Genomic DNA, 18158 nt, shown 5'->3' with positions numbered 1-18158 from the left:
TTACATATATATGTACCCACAGAAAATATAAATTATGGTTTTCCTGAGTTTTCTGTTTTACATAAATGGAATCAAACTATATACATTGCTCTGCAACTTGCTTTTTTCACTCAGTTTGTACTATGTTAGTACATATAAATGGATTGCATTTTTTAAAATTGTTACATAGTATTTATGGACTGGATGCACCACAGTTGATTTAGCCCACTCACTTTCCAAAGACAGAAATGCATTTTTCTATAAATGTTGTAGCTTTTGAAGGGCTTATGGGGTTTTTTTTCTTTCAAAATATAAGGCTTTTATTTATGCTAATGGAGGAACCTACACCACAGCGACAACAGAAATATTTAGCAACACCCAGCCTGGTGACTAAATTTTCCCATTTTCTTCAGGTGCTTGGCATCCCTGGGAGCTAGCTCTTGTCTATTGCCAAGTCTCTGTTTATAGCCAAAGGCTGTCTCAAGAACAAGGAGAACGGTGGAGTTGTTAGCTTTTAGGTCCTGGGCCCTAAAATAGGCATCCTGGCACGATGTAGAAATAGTACAGCTGTGGAGCCTCAGAGACCTGGGTTCAAATCCCAGCTTTAGCTGTGTGACCCTGAGCAAGTCACCTTACCTCTCTGAGCCTCAATTTTTCCATCCATGAAATGGAGTTTAGAATTGCCATCTTATAGAATGGCCAGGAGAAGTGAATGCATACCACATGTAAAGCGATGATCACCTAAGAGCACATATGTGTGCATTTAGTGCCCCGCTGTCTGCAGCCCCAACATAGTGGAGGGAATGGGGTGGCAGGGGCGGGGGGAGGGGGGGTGTGGGTCTTGCATCTCTAAAGGGTCACTCAAGGTCCCAGAACAGTGAAAAGATGAATACTCTGCCCCTGCTGGCAATGCCGTATGGGGGTGGCATATGAATTCAAAGGGATTTTCTGCCCAGATTCTGGGCACCTAATGTGTGCCAGGCATTTCCCATATTGCACGGCCTTTCACCTTCTCCCCAGCAGGTAGAGCAGAGGGTTGTCCCTCTGCCCCAGTTTGCAGGTGAGGTAACTGAGGTTCCGAGAGAAGGGGTGCCACTTGCCCAAAGTCTCAGTTAGTGGCAGGTTGAGACTGGAATTTGGTCCCTCTGTTTCTGAAAGCTGCCCTGAGGCTGCAGGCAGCTGCTCTGCAGAGCGCCCCCTCCTGGAAAGATAGGGAAACTCCTCTCATGATGACATCTCAGATGTCTGCATTCAACCATCAAGAACCCTTTGCAGGAGGAGAGAAAAATGGCTTTTCTGGCCTCCCTTTTTCCAAGGAGATGAGATAAAGGCTACTCAGAGGTCACCTCAGGACAGTCTGAATCAAATCTCTTAAATGAGGTTGACAGAGAGAGAGAGTATGAAATGTCCATACTTTTGTGTGTGCAATAAGGCTTAGTTTTTTAAAGCTCACTCACTTCTCATTTGAGCAAGATGAGAAGCCCCTCCCTTGGTGAAAAGGGCCTGGGCCAGGAGTCAGGAGTCCAGCCCCAGCTCTGCAGCTGAATCACTGTATCTGGGCCAAGTCATTTCCCCATTTCTGGGCCTCAGTTTTCCTGCCTGTCAAATGGGAGAGTGAGACTGGCTGACCACAGGACTTGTCCTACTCCAACAATGGGAGAACCGTGGGGGAGGGGATGGGGGGTGCTTTAGGAGTGGGGTTGCTAGATTTAACAACGTGAAATACAGGATATCCAGTGAAATTTGAATTGAGGTAAAAAATAATTTTTATTAGTATGTCCCCAGTATTATAGGGGACATAACTTATACTAAAAAATTATTTGCTGTTTATCTGAAATTCAGATTTAACTGGTCATCCCGTAATTTATGTCTTCACAGCTTCTAGATGAAGTCCTGGCCACCCACCTTCCAACCAGATCCTCACCACCCACTGCCACCCTCCTGCCAGTGCCCACTTTCCTGCCTACATAGACATTCTGGAGCCATGGGCTGACAGGTTTCATGGGTCTAGGAGTTCCTACACCGGAGATAGGGGTGGAAACTCAGCCAGACTAGGGGACTTAAATCAGTGGAGAAATTTATGTCCATGTGTGTCACGATGGCTAGAGGGACACAGTGTCTGTGGCTGCTCACAAGCGGCTGGTCCCATTCTGTGCCACGTCCACATGTGTGCACATAAACTAGTGGTACTGCATCCATGTGTTATCGAGAAAACTGTCTTTGGATATAAGGTATCAGAGCTACCAGTCCCTGGCCTTCCGCCAAGCCCATCCTTCATGTCACGTGTGGGGAAACTGAGGTCCAGAGGGAAGTGGCTTGTCTGCAGTCACATGGCCTTCCCCTGTGCCTGTCCTCAGCTTGACCGCCCTCCTCCCCACCTTATTGGGGGGATGTCTTCCTGCAGTCTTCTTCCTCCAGGAGGTCGTGATTAATTACTCCACCTCCTAAGACTGGACAATAATAACCCAATATCCTCACCTGGTTCCTGGCATAGCACTAGGCACCTTACACGGACAGCCTGCCAAAGCCTCGTCCTGCCCCTGTGAGGTAGGCCCCGCCGTTGCCCACATTTTACAGAAGGGGAAACTGAGGCACCGGTGGTGAAGTCACTTACCCAAAGTCACTCCAAGTTGGGATTTGAGCCCATGACATCTGACTCCAAGCCCCACCCGAGTTCTTGGTGCTTGGTCTCAAACTAGCCACCTACGGGCTAAATCCAGTTTGTGGATATGTTGTGTTTGGCCCTGGAATGTTTTTAATGGGGAAATTTTACATCAAATTCCAGGTGTCCAGCTTGTCTTAGAAGACCAGAGAGTCTACCACACTGGGCCCACAGTCCCCCACAGGAGATGAGAAATATCCCCTTTAGAAGGGCTGAGATTCTTCACTTTGCCCCAGTCCCCATCACTCCCTGTTGCCTCCCACCCGCCTACTTCACTCATTCACAAAACCTGCCCGACCCCACAGCTATTCTCATTTGCAGCTCCTGCCCTGTGCTCTGACCCAGGACCCAGGGTCTCAATGTTAGGCCTGTGAACAGCCGGATGGCAGAACCTCTAAGCCATGGCTAGACCCCCTGACCTGGAGGACACCCGTATTTTCTACTGGTCACACTACTGGTAGACCCCAGAACATTTGAATCACAGACACTCAGGAGATTCAAAGACTCATCTCTCCTTGAATCAATCGGGAGGAGCCCAGGAGGTGGGCTGGTCCCACTGTCACCAAACTTCTTAGTGAAACCTTCATTTACTCCAAACCTTATGAGGAGCCCCAAAATGTGAACAGACCCCAGCAAGATCACTTCAGGGCCTGTAGACCTTGAAATCCCTGGGCTCCTCGGGGTCCATACATTCTATTGAGCTCTCCTATTTTCATGATGGGGAAACTGAGGCTCAGAGAAAGGAACTGGCTGACCAAAGGCATAGCTAACTGCTGTAACAGGCCACTGTTGACTGTGCCTAGCCCCTTCCTCAGAGGCCCACCACCCTCTCAAATTCTCCCTTCTTCCGCTCATCAAAACCCACTCCCAGGAAAAAGCCTGAAGCTCGTTCACACTGTGGTGTCCAGAACCAATGATGGCTTCCCCTCCCAGGGAGTCTAAAGGAGTTGGAGCTTTTAGGTAAAGGGAGGAATTTCAGACATTGTCTGTGGGTAGAACTGGGCAAAGGAAGGAAGACAAGGACCTCCCTGCAGTCCCTGAATCATACTACATCGTGCCTGCCTGCTCTGGATATGGAGCTCCCAGATGCCACCACAGCACAAGAGGCTGGGGGAAACATTTCCATGTGCTTCGAACAGGGCTGGCCTGGGTTCTCAGGTCCCAGGAGCGGCGTCAAGGCCACCTCTGGGTCTCATGAAGGCCTTGGTCTCTTCCTCTATGAAATGGGCATAACTCAGCTCGGGCTCCTCCCTCCCGTGCACAGGCAGGACAGCGGATCTCCAGTGCTTACCTGCACTGATAGGCAAGGCAGGTGTGGGGTTTCTTTGGGAACGAGCCACCCCCGGCTCTCCCATGAGGTCTCGCCAGCCCGGCTCTTGGCGGCGGTAGGTGGGTGTCTCACGGTCGGCATCAGCGCCTAGAAACCCAGACAGGAGGCCGCATGGCCATGCCCTGTACCCCTGAGCCGTAGACTGCGGGACTCCCAGGACCGCTGAGCTCCTGCATCCCTGAGTGTGGGACTTTTCCCTTCTCGGGACACTCCCCAGCATTCACACCAGCCGGGCCCGCAGCAGCGAGAGAAGCACGGGTTGAATGAATAACTGGATGAATGAGCGAATGAACGACAGACTATTGGAGTTCTAGAAGCTGCGATGTGATAGCTTATCTATGATAGTAGATGTTAGACCACGAGGCCTCACAACTGTAACAGCAATGTTCCAGTCCTCCAACCCCAGCACGCTAGTGTCTCTGTTCAGGAGACCTTCTGGGCCAAAGCAAACACTGGGCGCCGGGCTCCTGGTGGGTGCCTGCCAGCCCCCTGCCTCGCTTTTGCCTCTCTCCCCTTTTCTCCTCCCTCCGCCATGTGGATGATTCCAGGAACATGTGTGTGTCTCCTGGGCCCCCAGGCCAACCTCTCTGCACTCTGTCCGCAGGTTTGCCAGGTACCGCTCCAGACCTGGAAAAGAGAAAGCAGATTTTTGGGCAAAACTTTATACCTCCAAAGAAGCCAAAAACCTTCCTGCAGCTCGTTTGGGAGGCACTGCAAGACGTGACGCTGATCATCCTGGAGATCGCGGCCATCATCTCCCTGGGGCTATCCTTCTACCACCCGCCCGGTGAAAACAACGAAGGTAAGACAGGGCCTGGGACCCCTGCTGCCCACCCGGCAGCATGCGTGCCTGGCCACCCAGGAGGGCACTCGGGGCTCGCGGCTGTGGCTCCCTCCAGGTGAGGAAACCAAGGCCCAAGGGGCAGGGCCTCACCCACAGCTAGTGGGTGGCTGAGCCCGACCCCAGGCTGAGAGTGCCCAGCCCCCATTCTCCCATGTGTGAAATGCAGGGGTTGGACCAACAACGGTCATGTTAGAGCGAGTGTTTATTGAGCACTTACAGGGTGCCGAGCTCTGGGCTGAGATGCTGTCCTAACAACCCCATGAGGTAGGGTCCATGATTATGCCCATCTTAAAGATGAGGAAACCAAGGCACAGAGAAGTGAGTTAACTGGCTCGAGGTCACCCAGTGAAGAAATAGTCCCCAGGTTTTGCACTGGAGCTTGTTAAAAACACCACTGCCCAGACCACTCCCTGAGAGACCCTGGTTGTGTTGGATGGAGCCCAAGGGTGGGTGACTCCAAACTTCTGTCCAGGCTGCTCTCTAAGAGCTCCCCACTCTCACAGCTGGGGCCAGAGGCCCCGAATCGCTCACCCGTGGCCTACATCCACTCTCTGATCTGACAGGGCATCAGCCCTGTTCTCAGATGCCCTGCTCTCTGGGTGCTCCAGCTTCTGAGCGACCCTGTTTCAGCTCCAACGCTGGGTTTCTCCTCAGAACCCTGAAATTGCTGGCTCCTCAAGGCCTGCAACTATGAAAAAATCCATGATGACGTCAGAGCTCTGTGCACCTGATATTCTACAACAGGGATCACAGACTTCAGCCCACGGCCGACTCTGGCTCACCTCCTGTTTCTATATGGCCCGTGAGCTAAGATTGGTTTTTACATTTTTAAGCGGTTGAAAGAAAATCAAAATAATACTCTTTTGCGGCACGTGACTATTATATGAAAATTCATATGTCATCGTCTAAAAATGCAGTTTCATTGGGACACCCCCATTTCTTTTCCATGCTGTCTGTGGCTGACTTCCCACCACGACGGCAGGGTTGAGTGACTGTGACAAAGACAGCAAGGCCCACAAAGACTGAAATATTCACTTTCAGGCCTTTTATAGAGAAAGTTCACCAACCTCTGTCCTAGAAGGCCAGGAAGGGAAATTTTGCTCCAAGAAAGCCATTCTCCCTCTCCCTGGCCGGACACCGCTCTCTGAGTGTGGAAGGGAAATAAAGTGGATGAAGACTCATTTTCTGAAGTGAGCCCATTCTCCCGGGTTAGAATCCTGTCTCCGTCACTTCCTGGCTGTGTGCCCTTAAGCAAGTCACTTTCCTTCTCTGAGTCTCAGTTTCCTCATCTGCAAACAGGGCGACAGACCTCACCTCGAAGGGTCATTACAGGGAGATGGTGAAGGGCCGTGTGGACAACGTGGCACACACAGAGGGCACCTGGAGGTGCTGGACCTGCAGCCGCTGCGGGTAGACCGCCCCGGGCTTCCTTCCCTGCATCCCCGTCGGGGATCCCATGCTGTGTGACTTGTGGGAGAAGGGCTCTCAGTCCCGGTCCTAGCTTGGTTCAGTGTCAGGCACACCCTTGTGGGCCCAGTGCTGAACGTGTTTTCCCACGTGACGAGTCTCGGACCTGAGAGGGCATCCCGAAACCTGTCCTGGGTTCTGAATGGGGACAATTGTTTTGTGGGTGGAGGAAACAGTGTGCCACTCACCCAGGGAGGGTTCTGGGGCAAACCCACTTTCTCAAAGTCAGGACTTAGAAGTCCTAATGGAAAACCTCATAAATAAATGAGGAGGTTGGGGTTAACATATACACACTACTATATATAAAATAGATAACCAGCAAGGACCTACTGTATAGCACAGGGAACTCTGCTGAATATTTTGTAATAACCTATAAGGGAAAAGGATCTGAAAAAGAATATATGTGTGTGTGTGTGTATGTATATATATATATATATATATATATACACACGTATGTATAACTGAATCACTTTGCTCTATACCTGAAACTAACACAACATTGTAAATCAATTATACTTCAATTTTAAAAAAAGAAAGGAAAAGAAAACCTCAACCTCCATTCATGCTTCATGCCAGAAACTGAGCACCTCCCAAGGGCTAGGGCTTCACCAGCTCCATGACAGATTTCCTTTATGATGACAAAGTCTTTTAAACCTGTATCACTCTACGATATATACATAGATAGATCGGCAGACAGTATATATGCACACACATACCATGAGATATGTGGGATCACATATTTTTTGTTGTTAGCTTTTTATAATCTGATTTGGCGTTAGTAGAAAAGTATAAACACTTTTCTTTGTTATTAATTATAATTAGACATTTCCTCATCAATGTGCTGTGTAAGTAGATAATCCTACTAGGGTCACTGCTTCAGGCAAGCAAATAAAAAGTGAAAAGCACGTAAGAAATCACCCTTATGGGCCTCCTTTCCCCAAATGAGCAAGTGGTCTCTGAGGTTCCTTGAACAGCTGTCACCCCACCCCCTCCCAGGCCAGAGTTTTCTGAGAAACTGGATAGCCAAGTCTATCTGGCCAACTACCTCAGTTTTCTACCTCGTATTACTCGCTGATTTCTTTTCTCTGCACGCCCTCTTTCCAAAGAGGGTTTAAAGCAGATAAATTTGCTACCACGATTGAGATATAAATTTGACTTTGAACTTCCTGGCAGCCAAAGCAGAAAGTGAATTAGGATGATTTGCATAGCTCAAGTAATCAACAAGGAGGAAAGCTAGTTCTTTAGGAAGATAGCATGTCCCCTGACAATGAATTCTGGGATGAACTTTCACGTAGGATATTATGAGAGATGCATACTGGGCAGCGTTCTCTGCAGAAGTTTTCCAGAAAATATAGAAGATGGCACACGGCTACTTGCATGAGCCTTGAACAAAGCTAAGGGTGCAACACAAAGCATAATAAGAAGGGTAATTCCTACTATTTCTAGAGCCACCACTAGTTGGAAGCTTTTAGGGTAACAGTTCATTTGATCCTCACTTGACCCTCACAACAACCCCGTGGGCAGGTGCTATTATTACCCAGGAAACCAAGGCCCTGAGATGGTAAATGACTTGGGAGGAGGTCAGACTTTGGGAAGCGGCAGAACCGTGACTCAGACCAAGGCGTTCCAGCTCCCGAGCCCACGCTCCTATCCCTCGGCTACGTTTCCTCAGAAAGTGACCAGGTTGAGTCAGTGGAGAAGTGACCTCATGTGACCCAATTTAGTGCAAGATTAGCACTCAGCAGGCAGATGACAGAGGGGGTGCAGTGGGAACATGGATCAGGCTCCCAGGCTGTACCAGGAGGAGCCTTCCCCCAGCCCTGCACACAGATCTCCATCTTAGAGAGGTGGGAGCCAAGGCCCAGAGAGGGGAAGGACTTGCCTAAGGTCACACAGCTTTTAGACAGTAGGGCTGGATTTTAAACCCAAGGCTTCTGGTTCTTTCTACTGCCCCTCCCTTCCTCCAGCTGAGACAGTAGCTCAGGCCACACTCAGTTGATGAGGGCAGATGCACACCCTCTAGTCCCACAGAATGAAGTTCCTGCACTTCGCGACTGTGCTACCTCCTCCCCAACACCCAGGCCCCGGCCTGAGCTCTGAGCTCTGGACCTTCCATGTTGCCTGGACCACCCCCTGCCATGTCAGACTCAGGCTGCATCAGTTACGTATAAAACGACGCTGGTGATGAACTAACAGGCTCTAGGCTGACTTGCAGCACGCATAGCCCTTCCCTGTTGGCTTTCTTGGCTCAGAGAGCTCCAGACACTTGTCAGAGGTCACACAACACTTTTGTGGCAGGGCTGGGATAGGCATACCCCATGTTTCCCATTCCCTGCCTGTGACAGCTCCCCTAGTGCCAGAGTGCCAGCAGAGCGACCAGCACATAGTGGGTGCTTAGAAAATGTTTGTGGCTTGACCCGTTTTGACGGTCCTTATTCGATGCCAGGCCCTGGTAACCACCTAGAAAGTAGTTCCCCATTTTACTGATGAACAACTAGAGGGAAGCCCAGAGAGGCCAAGTGGATTCCCCAAGGTCACACAGACAGTATGCGGCCACACCCTAGAAAACCCCGCGTCCAGGGAGGACAGCTGCAGGTTTCCCAGACCCTGTGGTCACGATCTCCAGATCCTGTCCCTGCCCCAGTCCAAGGGAGCCCCAGAGGAGACCTCAGCAGGGCCTACTCATGCCCCTCTTTCTTCCCCTTTCTCATCTCTTTCCCTTAATTGCACCAGAGCAGCAAGAGTTGTTTTCAGGTTTGGCGGCTCCCAATAGCTTAAGCAATCTGCATCCCTACTTTCTTGCCATCCCAGGGCACCATGTAGTCATCAGATAGTTCTCAAAAAGCTAATGGAATTTTTGCTGTCCAAGTGAGTGCCCTCAAAGGCCCAGAGGGCTCCTTGGTATTGAATCAGCAAGGGCAGCAGACGGGGCTTGGAGACAAGGTAACAGGGTGTGGACCCACTCAGCTACCATGCCCTTGGTTCTCAGAAGTCAGTCCAAAGAGAGAAGCTTATGAAAAGGAGAGGACCAATGTCTGCCATGTACTCACCACATGCCAGGTCCTTACTAAGCCCTGGGCTCACAAAGTCCCTGGAGTCATCCCACTTTATAGCTGTCCAAACCGAGACTCAGAGAGGCCAAGTCACTTACCCAAGATCACACAGCAGAGCCTGGATTTGAAGCCATGTCTTTCCAGTTCCAGGGCCCAAAGGCTTTTCATTGTCCTGGACTGTCTCTGAGTGTCCTAAACGTTTCAGTAACTGAAGCGGGGGGCCATTGATGAAGCACAGGACAGGGACAAAACAGCCCTCCCACTTACAGAGCCTGTGGCAGGGGCAGGGGATAACAAAGGTCCCAGAAGGAGAAGCACTGGGCTCTGTATCTTGAATCACTCCCCTGAGTCCAGGAGAATGCATCTCCGTGTCTGGGTTTCTCTTTAGCAAGGTTCACCTGTGTTTCCCAGTTTGGGGGATTTCACTGGTGTTGTTCACTAGTAGAGGGGCACCTTAGTTCCCCTCCTCCCATCTTCACGTGGTTCTGAAGTCCAACTTGATCCCCTCTGCCACGTGGGAGCTCGAGGCCCCATTCAGGCTGCCTGTGTGGTGATGTCACGTGCTGGACAAGAAGCCACCCTTACACTGAGCGTTTACTGTGTGCTCGCTGTGTCAGGTGCTTTACGTACAGCCTCTCCCCAGTCTTCACCACCACCTAGGAGGGAGCACCTGTCATTACCCCAGTTTTGCAGGTGAGAAAACCAGGGCACAGCGGTTAAGCAGCTAGCTCCGGGCACACAGCTGGGATTTGAGCTCAGAGCTATAGCCCGAGGTCAGTTACCATCGCCATGATAACGATTATCATCACCACCAAAGGCTGGTTCAGTTCAACAGTTTAAAATTATTGGAAAAGTCTGAAATTCCCAAAGAAAAGAGAAGTGGCTTTGAGATCCCCACACAGTGGTGTAGTTGTTAATTAGCCAATGAGGAGTGGCTGGTTCAGCCAAAGATGTGGAATTTTCTAGTGACCCACACTGCCGGCCTGCAGTGACTCTGTATCACCTCAAGCATGGGCCCACCAGCTGAGCCTTGACCCTTCCAGGAGCTGAGAGCCAGAAAACGTTCCCTGGTACCACCTGGCCTTCTGGTCATGTTGCTTTCGACCCCTCGTTTCCCAGAGAGTCATGCTGGGGACTCTTGAAACTGCTGTTCTCTATTCCTTGGGACTGAATTAGACTTCCAGACAGTCGACCATGGGTCTTTGACAACATTTTCTACTTTCCCAGTGAGGCCAGCGTGTGGCAGAGAGGGCCGCTGGGCTCAGGGATAGTGGGCAGGCCAGGTCCAGTGTCAGATTCCAGGCCTGGATTCAGACTCCAGATCTGCTGTGTGATCCTGGCTGAGTTGCTGTCCCTGTCTGAACTGCTTCCCTCCTCTCAGCCAGCTTGAGGATTAAAGTGAATGCCTGGCACACAGCAGGCCTTGCAAATGGCCCAGTGGGGCCCAGCCTCAGTGGAAGGGGCCCGCTCTGAGTTTTCTAGGAGTGGATCGTCAGATGCTGTCCACGGAGAGACACTTCTCTACCCGCCAGTCCCTGCCCATTGGAAGGAAGGGCCTAGGCCAGTCCTGGTGTGGCACTCATCTCTCTGGGCCTCAGTTTCCACATCTGTCCATGGGGGTAATACCTCTGACTTTCCGGATCCTTCTGGGGATGCAGGAGACAGGATGTGTGGAGGGGCTTGGGAAGGCCCTAGGGCTCAGCACCGCGTGCACAGGACCTGCCTCCAAGTCCTTCAAGTCCGAGGCCTTGGCATCAGATGTGTCTGGTGTCTTCTTTTTCTTTGTCACATGGTGGGTCTGGCAGGCCTTAAGCAATGTGGGGCCCAGACCTGGAGGTTCAATGGTGCAAGGGTGTGGGGCGGAGGGTCACTGTGGATCAGACAAGTGGCTCGGAGTGTCGGTGTCCTCACTGTGTAGTCGGGGCTCAAATCCAACGAGGACTGAGCAAGAACCTCCTGGTGCTAAGCACAGGCTGGAGCTTTTGCCTTCCTCCCCTTGAGTCTGGAAGGTGGTCTCAGTGACTCCCATTTTGCAGATCAGGACACCAAAGCTTAGGGAAGGCTTACCCAGGACCAGAGAGCAGCAGCAGCAGGATTCAGACCAGCTTGTTGGAGGGCAGGGCCAGCACTATGGCTCCTGCCGCAGCCTAGAAACCTGCCTCACAGTTGCTGGAAGAAGGGAAGGAAAGGACATCAGCAAAACTGCATTTTAGACCCTAAAGCACTTGCACTATTGATTGCTGTGAGGCCCCTTCTGCCTGGCTGACCCACCCCACCTGCTTCCTTCTGCTGTCTGCAGGATGTGCAACGGCCCAGGCGGGGGCAGAAGATGAAGGGGAGGCGGAGGCGGGCTGGATCGAGGGGGCCGCCATCCTCCTCTCGGTCATCTGCGTGGTCCTGGTCACGGCCTTCAATGACTGGAGCAAAGAGAAACAGTTCCGGGGCCTGCAGAGCCGCATTGAACAGGAGCAGAAGTTCACCGTGGTCCGGGCTGGCCAGGTGGTCCAGATCCCTGTGGCTGAGATCGTGGTTGGGGATATCGCCCAGGTCAAATATGGTAAGTGACCCAACCACAGAGCCACATGCTGGAGCTGGCATCTGGGCACAGGTGGGACCCAGAGAGGCTGGTCCAGGGCAGGGGGTGGATTCCTGAAGGCTGAGCCCAAGCCAGGTTGTCTTCTGAGCTCCTTGGAGAGGCGAAAGGCTCCTTTCTGGAGGTAAGATTCCAGAATCCATTTAAATCAGAAATGGCAAATACATGGCACACGTACCACAACTCTCCAGACTTCTACCCTTAGCAGACATTCCTAATCAATCTCAGCTCAAAGCCTAGATACATCCTCAGACGCCTTCTCAGTATAACACTCCAAGGACCACTAATACTCAGAATGGGTTGATGGGGTGAAGTCCATTTCCCACCTCTGATTTGGCTGTTAATGGATGGTTGTTGGGCTAGAGAAGGTGTTACAGGGAGTGGACATGGGTGAGTGAACATTCTAGGCCTGTGATACTGCCATGGAGAACGTGAGCAGGCTGGTGCCAAAGGGGATTTAGATGAGATATGTCCTAGGTAAGTAGAGGCCAAAGATGGGGGAAAGATTGGCAGGCCTCTCCTCACTCAGCCCTAGAGGGCTTGGTTTCCTCTGATAACATGCCTGTCTTGGGGGGCTCTTCAGCCTAGTCAAGAGAGATTAATCCCTTCCAAAAGAACTTCCCCAAAACATAGTTGAGACCAGAGAAGATTGAATCATTGAGAAAACTGGGCCCCAAATCCATGCCACGCCAAGAGAAGCACTTTATAAACTGAAGGATATGCCCACCCAAGCTAGGATTATTGTGGGACCTAACCTCAGCCCCCCAGGCCTCATGCCCTTCACTCTGGCCCCAGGCTTCAGTTGTCTATTGTCCTTTGATAGGCGCCATCTTGGCTCCTGTATCCTGGGAACTCTAGGCAGCCAGTTCCCAAGGGCGAACCTTCCTTGCAACCATACCTTGAAGAGAATACTCCAGCCTCTCCAGCCACCTGAGACCCTGCTGACTGACCCCCTCACCCTTCTTCCTACCAGGCGACCTCCTCCCTGCAGATGGCCTCTTCATCCAGGGCAATGACCTCAAGATCGATGAAAGCTCCCTGACAGGGGAGTCTGACCAGGTGCGCAAGTCTGTGGACAAGGACCCCATGCTGCTGTCAGGTGAGCTGTGGCCCACGGTGGGCTCACTCCCATTGCCGGTTCCTGCCCCCATGCCCAGGGGGCATCCATGTCCCCTTTATGAGGCTGGAGGGTCTCAGAGACTTTGGTCCTTGTCTCCAGATCTCTGGCCAACTCGGCCCCAAACGAGAACTCCCTCCCTTTTCCCCTGCAGTCGTACATTGATCCTACTGTGCACTGAGCAGCGCTGCAGGCCCTGGGGCGAGCGCAGTGAATAGAACTGACAACGAATTCCTGCCCCCATGAAACTTACCTTCTAGTAAGTTGATTTTCTGAAAAGTCGAACATGGAAGCCTGTTCTCGTTAGAGATGAGAAAGAATCAGTCTGGTGATGCCTACTTTAGATGCGTGCTGTGTGCCAGGCATTGGGCTTGAGGCTGGGGACACAGCAGTGTACAAGGCAGAGGAGGCCTCAGCCTTGAGGAGCTTGTAGTATAGTGAGGAGAGACAGACAATGTTAAAATTCCAGAGGGTAATACATATATGATGAAAAAAAAGCAGGGCGATGGAGTGCAGGTGGTGTGGGAGGTCGGGGCGGCCACGTGTGAGCTGAGGTGTGAATGATGGAAAGGAGCTGGTCTTGCAACTTTCCAGGGAAAGAGTATAGCAGGGAGCAGGAGTAGCAAGTGCAAAGGCCCTGAGGCAGGACCGTGAGCAAGAGGGAGACCTTGTGCACCATGGTCAGGAGTTTATAAATTTTCTGCGTACAATGAGGATTCTCTGGAATCAGCAGTAAGCTGATCATGTTTACATTTTTAAGATCTCAGTCTGGCTGCTGCAGGGGGCAAGAGAGGAGGGGAGACCCTGCAGAGGTGAGGCACCAGACAGGTGAAATACCCGCCCTCCAAGCAGGGACACCAAAAAGGCTTTATGGTCCAGCAGCGCTCAGCAAACATCCTCTGAGCAGTTGCTCTGGGCCAGGCCCTGGGCCCTCCCTTCCATGATGTTACAGACTCATCCCCTGGCCTTGGAAGCCCCCAGCTTCAGTAAGCTGGGGGAAGCAGACCAGCAAACAGCTGATTCTACAGTAGAGGAGTGAGGAAGGTGTGAGAAAACCGACAGAACAGAACTATCCAGAGAGGTGGAATTGAGCTGGGTTTTAAGGGGTGAGTAGGAGCCCACCAAGCAGAGTTGTGGAGAAAGGGCCCTCCTAGCAGAGGCGCAGTGGGATTTCCTAGAAATACAGAGGAGGAGAGCAGCATGTCTGCAGGGTACGACGGTAAAAAGGAGTGAGAATTAGGTCTGGGGCATTTATTATCAAGAACTATCCAACCGACATTTATTAAGCACCTACTGTGTGCCAGTGGTTAATGAGACAGACAAGGTCCCTGCCCTCCTGGAGCTTAGAGTCTAGTTAAAGAGACAAACAAGGAAGGAGCAAACAAGCACATATTTAACGTAATTTCAGATAGTGATAAGTCAGGTGAAGACGTTACACCGCCACAGTGAGACAGAGACCCTGAGGAAGGGGACGGGAATCTTAGTAGATCAGGGAAAAGCCTGTCTGAAGAGGTTGCATTTGAGCTAAAACCAGAACAATGAGAAGAACGAGCATTCTAGGCAGAAGGATAGCGAGTGCAAAGGCCCGGGGCGGGGTCTGACCAAGTGATCATGGAAAGCCTCAAATGCCCTCTTGGAACTTAGAGCCACATGAGAGCTCAGTAAATGGTCATTGCCCTGTGGCCCTGGTTCTGACCTCTGGGCTTAAGTGGTTGTCAGACAGGCGAGCATCCTTGGGAGAAGTGGCCAGGTGGGTCATGGGGATCAGTGGAAGTCGAGGGGAGGTGCTAGGCCTGAGTGGATGAGTGATGAAGGTTCCAGACAGTTTGGAGGAAGGAGAGGAGGGATGGTTCCCTGGCAGGAGGCTGGGGAGAGAAAATGTTCAGGATCACTGACCTGAAGCATGAGCAACCAGCCACAGAGGTGGGCACAGGTGCAAAGACGGTGGAAAAGAGCAACTCTAGCAACAGTGCAGAGTTGGATGGGAAGTCGGCTGGCCAGCTGGAGTGGAATCAACCACTCTAGTCTCGACCTTCCATCTGGCTGGAAGCCCAGGCAAAGGGAGTAGACCCTGGGCCTCTGGATGTCAGGAAATGGGAGCCAAGGTGTCCCGTGGTGTCTTTGTGGGCAAGATGGAGGAGACTGTACTGAGGCCAGGGGATTTCGGTCAGTTTGTGCTGACTCTTGAACTGCTGGCAATCTGGTGAAAGGTTTCTAGCAGCCTTCCCTGGAGCTCTGTCCTGTTGCGGTATGGAACGTATGCCCATCAAGTTCACAGAGACCACAAGTTCAGGAAGGCTGACAAAGAGAAAGCAAGGGTCAGTACCCACAAAGATGGCCAGAGTGCAGGGTGAACTAGACTCAAGAAAATGAAACTTGACTGTGAGCTGCAGTACTGACATTCAGAAACCCAGCTGCCTGGCGGAGAGGGAGGGCAGTGGCTTAGCCCAGGCTCCTGGGGAAAAGACAGTGAGAAAGGGGCATGGTCAGCCTGATGGAAAGCAATCTAATTGGAAAGAGAAGGATTCTGTAACAGTCAGCACCATTCTAGGAACAAAAGAGGCTGCCTGTGTGGTAGTGAGTTCCCCGTCACTGATTGTGTGTGAGCAGGGCCTGGACAGGCTATGGGTGGGTGTGTTGTAGAGGAGGCCGAAACCCTGAATGGGCGCTGCATTCAGTGCTTCTCCCTGCGGTGAGAGTCACAGATTCAGTACACCTGTCCTCACCTGCACCTCTGCTATAGACCCACCTTGTTTCCTTCCTTCTGCCCTGCCTCTGCTGAGGCCGTTCCCTCCTCCCACATGGCTCTCTCCCTTCCCCACTGCACATTTAACTCCTGCCCATCTGCTCAGTCCCACCTCCTCCACGAAGTCTTCCCTGACCACCCCTGCCCTGTACCACCTGGGACCCATGCATTAGCGTGTGACGTCACACTGCGCTCGGCCCATTCGGGCACAGCCTCATCATGCTGATTGAGTTTTGTGCTGAGCAAAGCATCTCAAATAAAATAAAGAGCAAACCCATCCACAGTGCCACCACCCAAACAAATCCAACAGGTCTCACTTTTATGGGCCCCTTCCATCCTTGGCCGGTCCAAGAGGGTGGGAGCCCGAGCCTGAGGCTGTCGGGAGGTCAGCCCAGCTCCACCCCAGGCCCTGCACACCTTAGGGCTCAGGCACTGTCTGCCAGAGTGAGGAGGGAGGCTGCGCCGCGTTGTAGAAAGAGCAGAGTTGGGCAGGCTGAGCCAGATCTGGGCTCTGAAATGAACTTGCTGTGTGGCCTTGGGCATGTCGCTTCACTTCTCTGAGCCTCCGTTTACCTGTGAGGAGAACAGTGATGTCCTGGTGTGTGATGTAGGTGAGGCTCCTACCTAGCACAGTGCTGCCGGAGGGATGCTCACGGTAGGCTGGTTCCCTTCCCTGTTCCTCGGACGGAGCCTGGACTTGGGAGTGAAATAGCCTGGGTTCACATCCCGACTCTGCCCTTCACTGGCTGGGAGACCTTGGACAATCTTCTTACCCTTTCTGAGCCTCCATTTTCTCACTTGTAAAGTGGGAGAGTAACCCCAGCTTATATGTCCATTTCCCCTCCCTTCCTTCTTCTTGAATGTGTCCCCTGTCCCCCTCTCTGGGCTGGCCCTGTCTCTCCCCCATCCAGCTCCTCTCCACCTTCAGCCTGCCCAAGCCTGCCTTCTCCAGGGGGTTCCCCTGGATTGCTGTCTTCCCCAGTGCTCTGAACCCTGCATAACTGCCATTTGGACTCTCACATGACCAGACATCTCGGACCCTTTCCCTGTGCTGGTGGCTTTGCTGGGCCTTCTGGTCAGATGACCCTCAGAAAACACAGAGGGACCATGCTGGGGGCACCTGCAGGGTCCTCATGGTAGTTCAGACGCCCCCACATGGCATCTGGCACACTGGCTCAGCCTAGAGGAAGGCAAAGAATGCTCAGTTCTGGATCAGGTGGCCTGCCATGCCCGACCTTTGACCCTGGAAAGGTCCCTTCCTCTCTAAGCCTCCACGTCTGTGTCTGTGCAGTGAGCCAGTGAGGAGCCCTTCCCCCCTGCCTGCTCCACAGGGCTGTTGTGGGGAGCACATGCCTGGACAGATGTGACTGTCCTCTGTGAACGGTGCACGTGTGAGATGCTGTGTGGTGTGGAATGAACACAGCCTTTGGAGGCAGAACCTCCAGGTTCCAGCCCTGCATTGGCTCCCACTATGACCTCTGCCCATCAGGACCTCAGTCTCCCCATCTGACAAATGGGGGCAGACCAGCCTTCAGAAAGATTCAGATGTCTCCAAAGCTGTGGGCACAAAGGAAATCCTAAAGGCCTGGAGCTCGCCCCCCAGGACACACAGGCAGACACAGGCCCATGTCTGCAGTGGCTTCAGCCCAGGCAGAGTAGAAACGTGCAGAAATCGCAGGTCCCCACGTCCACGGGGTGAGGTAGGGGGAGTGTGGACACCAAACCAAGCACTCACTTGCTTCCCCTGCTGCCTGTGGACGTGCCCCCCGTGTGGCTGCAAAGTCCTCTCTCTGCAAGGGGAGCAAGAGATTAAGATTTTTCAGGTCAATCTCCCGATGTTGAAGACGTTGGGAAGAAATTCCAATTTTTCAAAAACCTGTGTGGGTCAGACAACCTATGGGTGGGCCCTGGAATACAAACTCTGACCTTGGCCTGTTTTTTTCCTTAGTTTTGTATTTTAGTATAATTTCAAACTTTCAGAAAAGTTGCAGGACTAGTACAATGAACGCCTGAATGACCTCCCCTCTGGTTCAACTGCTGTTGCCATCGTGCCTCCCTTGCTCTCAGGAGCCTCCCTCTCTGCTTCATCAGGGCCTCTTCCTACTTCAGGTGTGTCTCCCAAGAAAAGGAGTCCTCGTGCATAACCACAGCATAGCGGTCAATTCAGGAAGCATTGATGCAGTACTGATACCCGACATACCATCCATATTCACGTGTGCCAACTGTCCCCACAGCGTCCCCCAGGCTGGGAGCCAGTGCAGGTTGCCGCGTGGCATTTAGATGTCCTGCCTCTTCAGCCTCCTTTAACACAGAGCAGGTCCTCAGCCTTCTTTTGCCTTTCCTGGAAGGCCAGTGGTTTTTAACCTG

The 18158-nt window shown here is 52.2% G+C and overlaps 1 protein-coding gene across 2 annotated transcripts in view; it reads left to right on the top strand.

Annotated features, from left to right (window-relative positions):
• Positions 1-18158, top strand: part of ATP2B2 (ATPase plasma membrane Ca2+ transporting 2) — a 194675-nt gene that overhangs the window by 106964 nt on the left and 69553 nt on the right. For both annotated transcript variants that reach the window (XM_029242567.1, XM_029242568.1), the window contains exons 3-5: positions 4576-4773; positions 11635-11892; positions 12902-13027. In XM_029242567.1, the coding sequence (XP_029098400.1) occupies positions 4576-4773; positions 11635-11892; positions 12902-13027 (582 nt within the window). The remainder of the gene's footprint in view (positions 1-4575; positions 4774-11634; positions 11893-12901; positions 13028-18158) is intronic.

Source organism: Monodon monoceros, unplaced genomic scaffold (assembly GCF_005190385.1).
Source record: "Monodon monoceros isolate NGI ecotype Baffin Bay Population unplaced genomic scaffold, NGI_Narwhal_1 Super_Scaffold_3, whole genome shotgun sequence".
NCBI classification, from domain to species: domain Eukaryota; kingdom Metazoa; phylum Chordata; class Mammalia; order Artiodactyla; family Monodontidae; genus Monodon; species Monodon monoceros.
The sequence above is the reverse complement of the archived record's forward strand: the minus strand, read 5'-3'. Positions and strand labels throughout refer to the sequence as shown.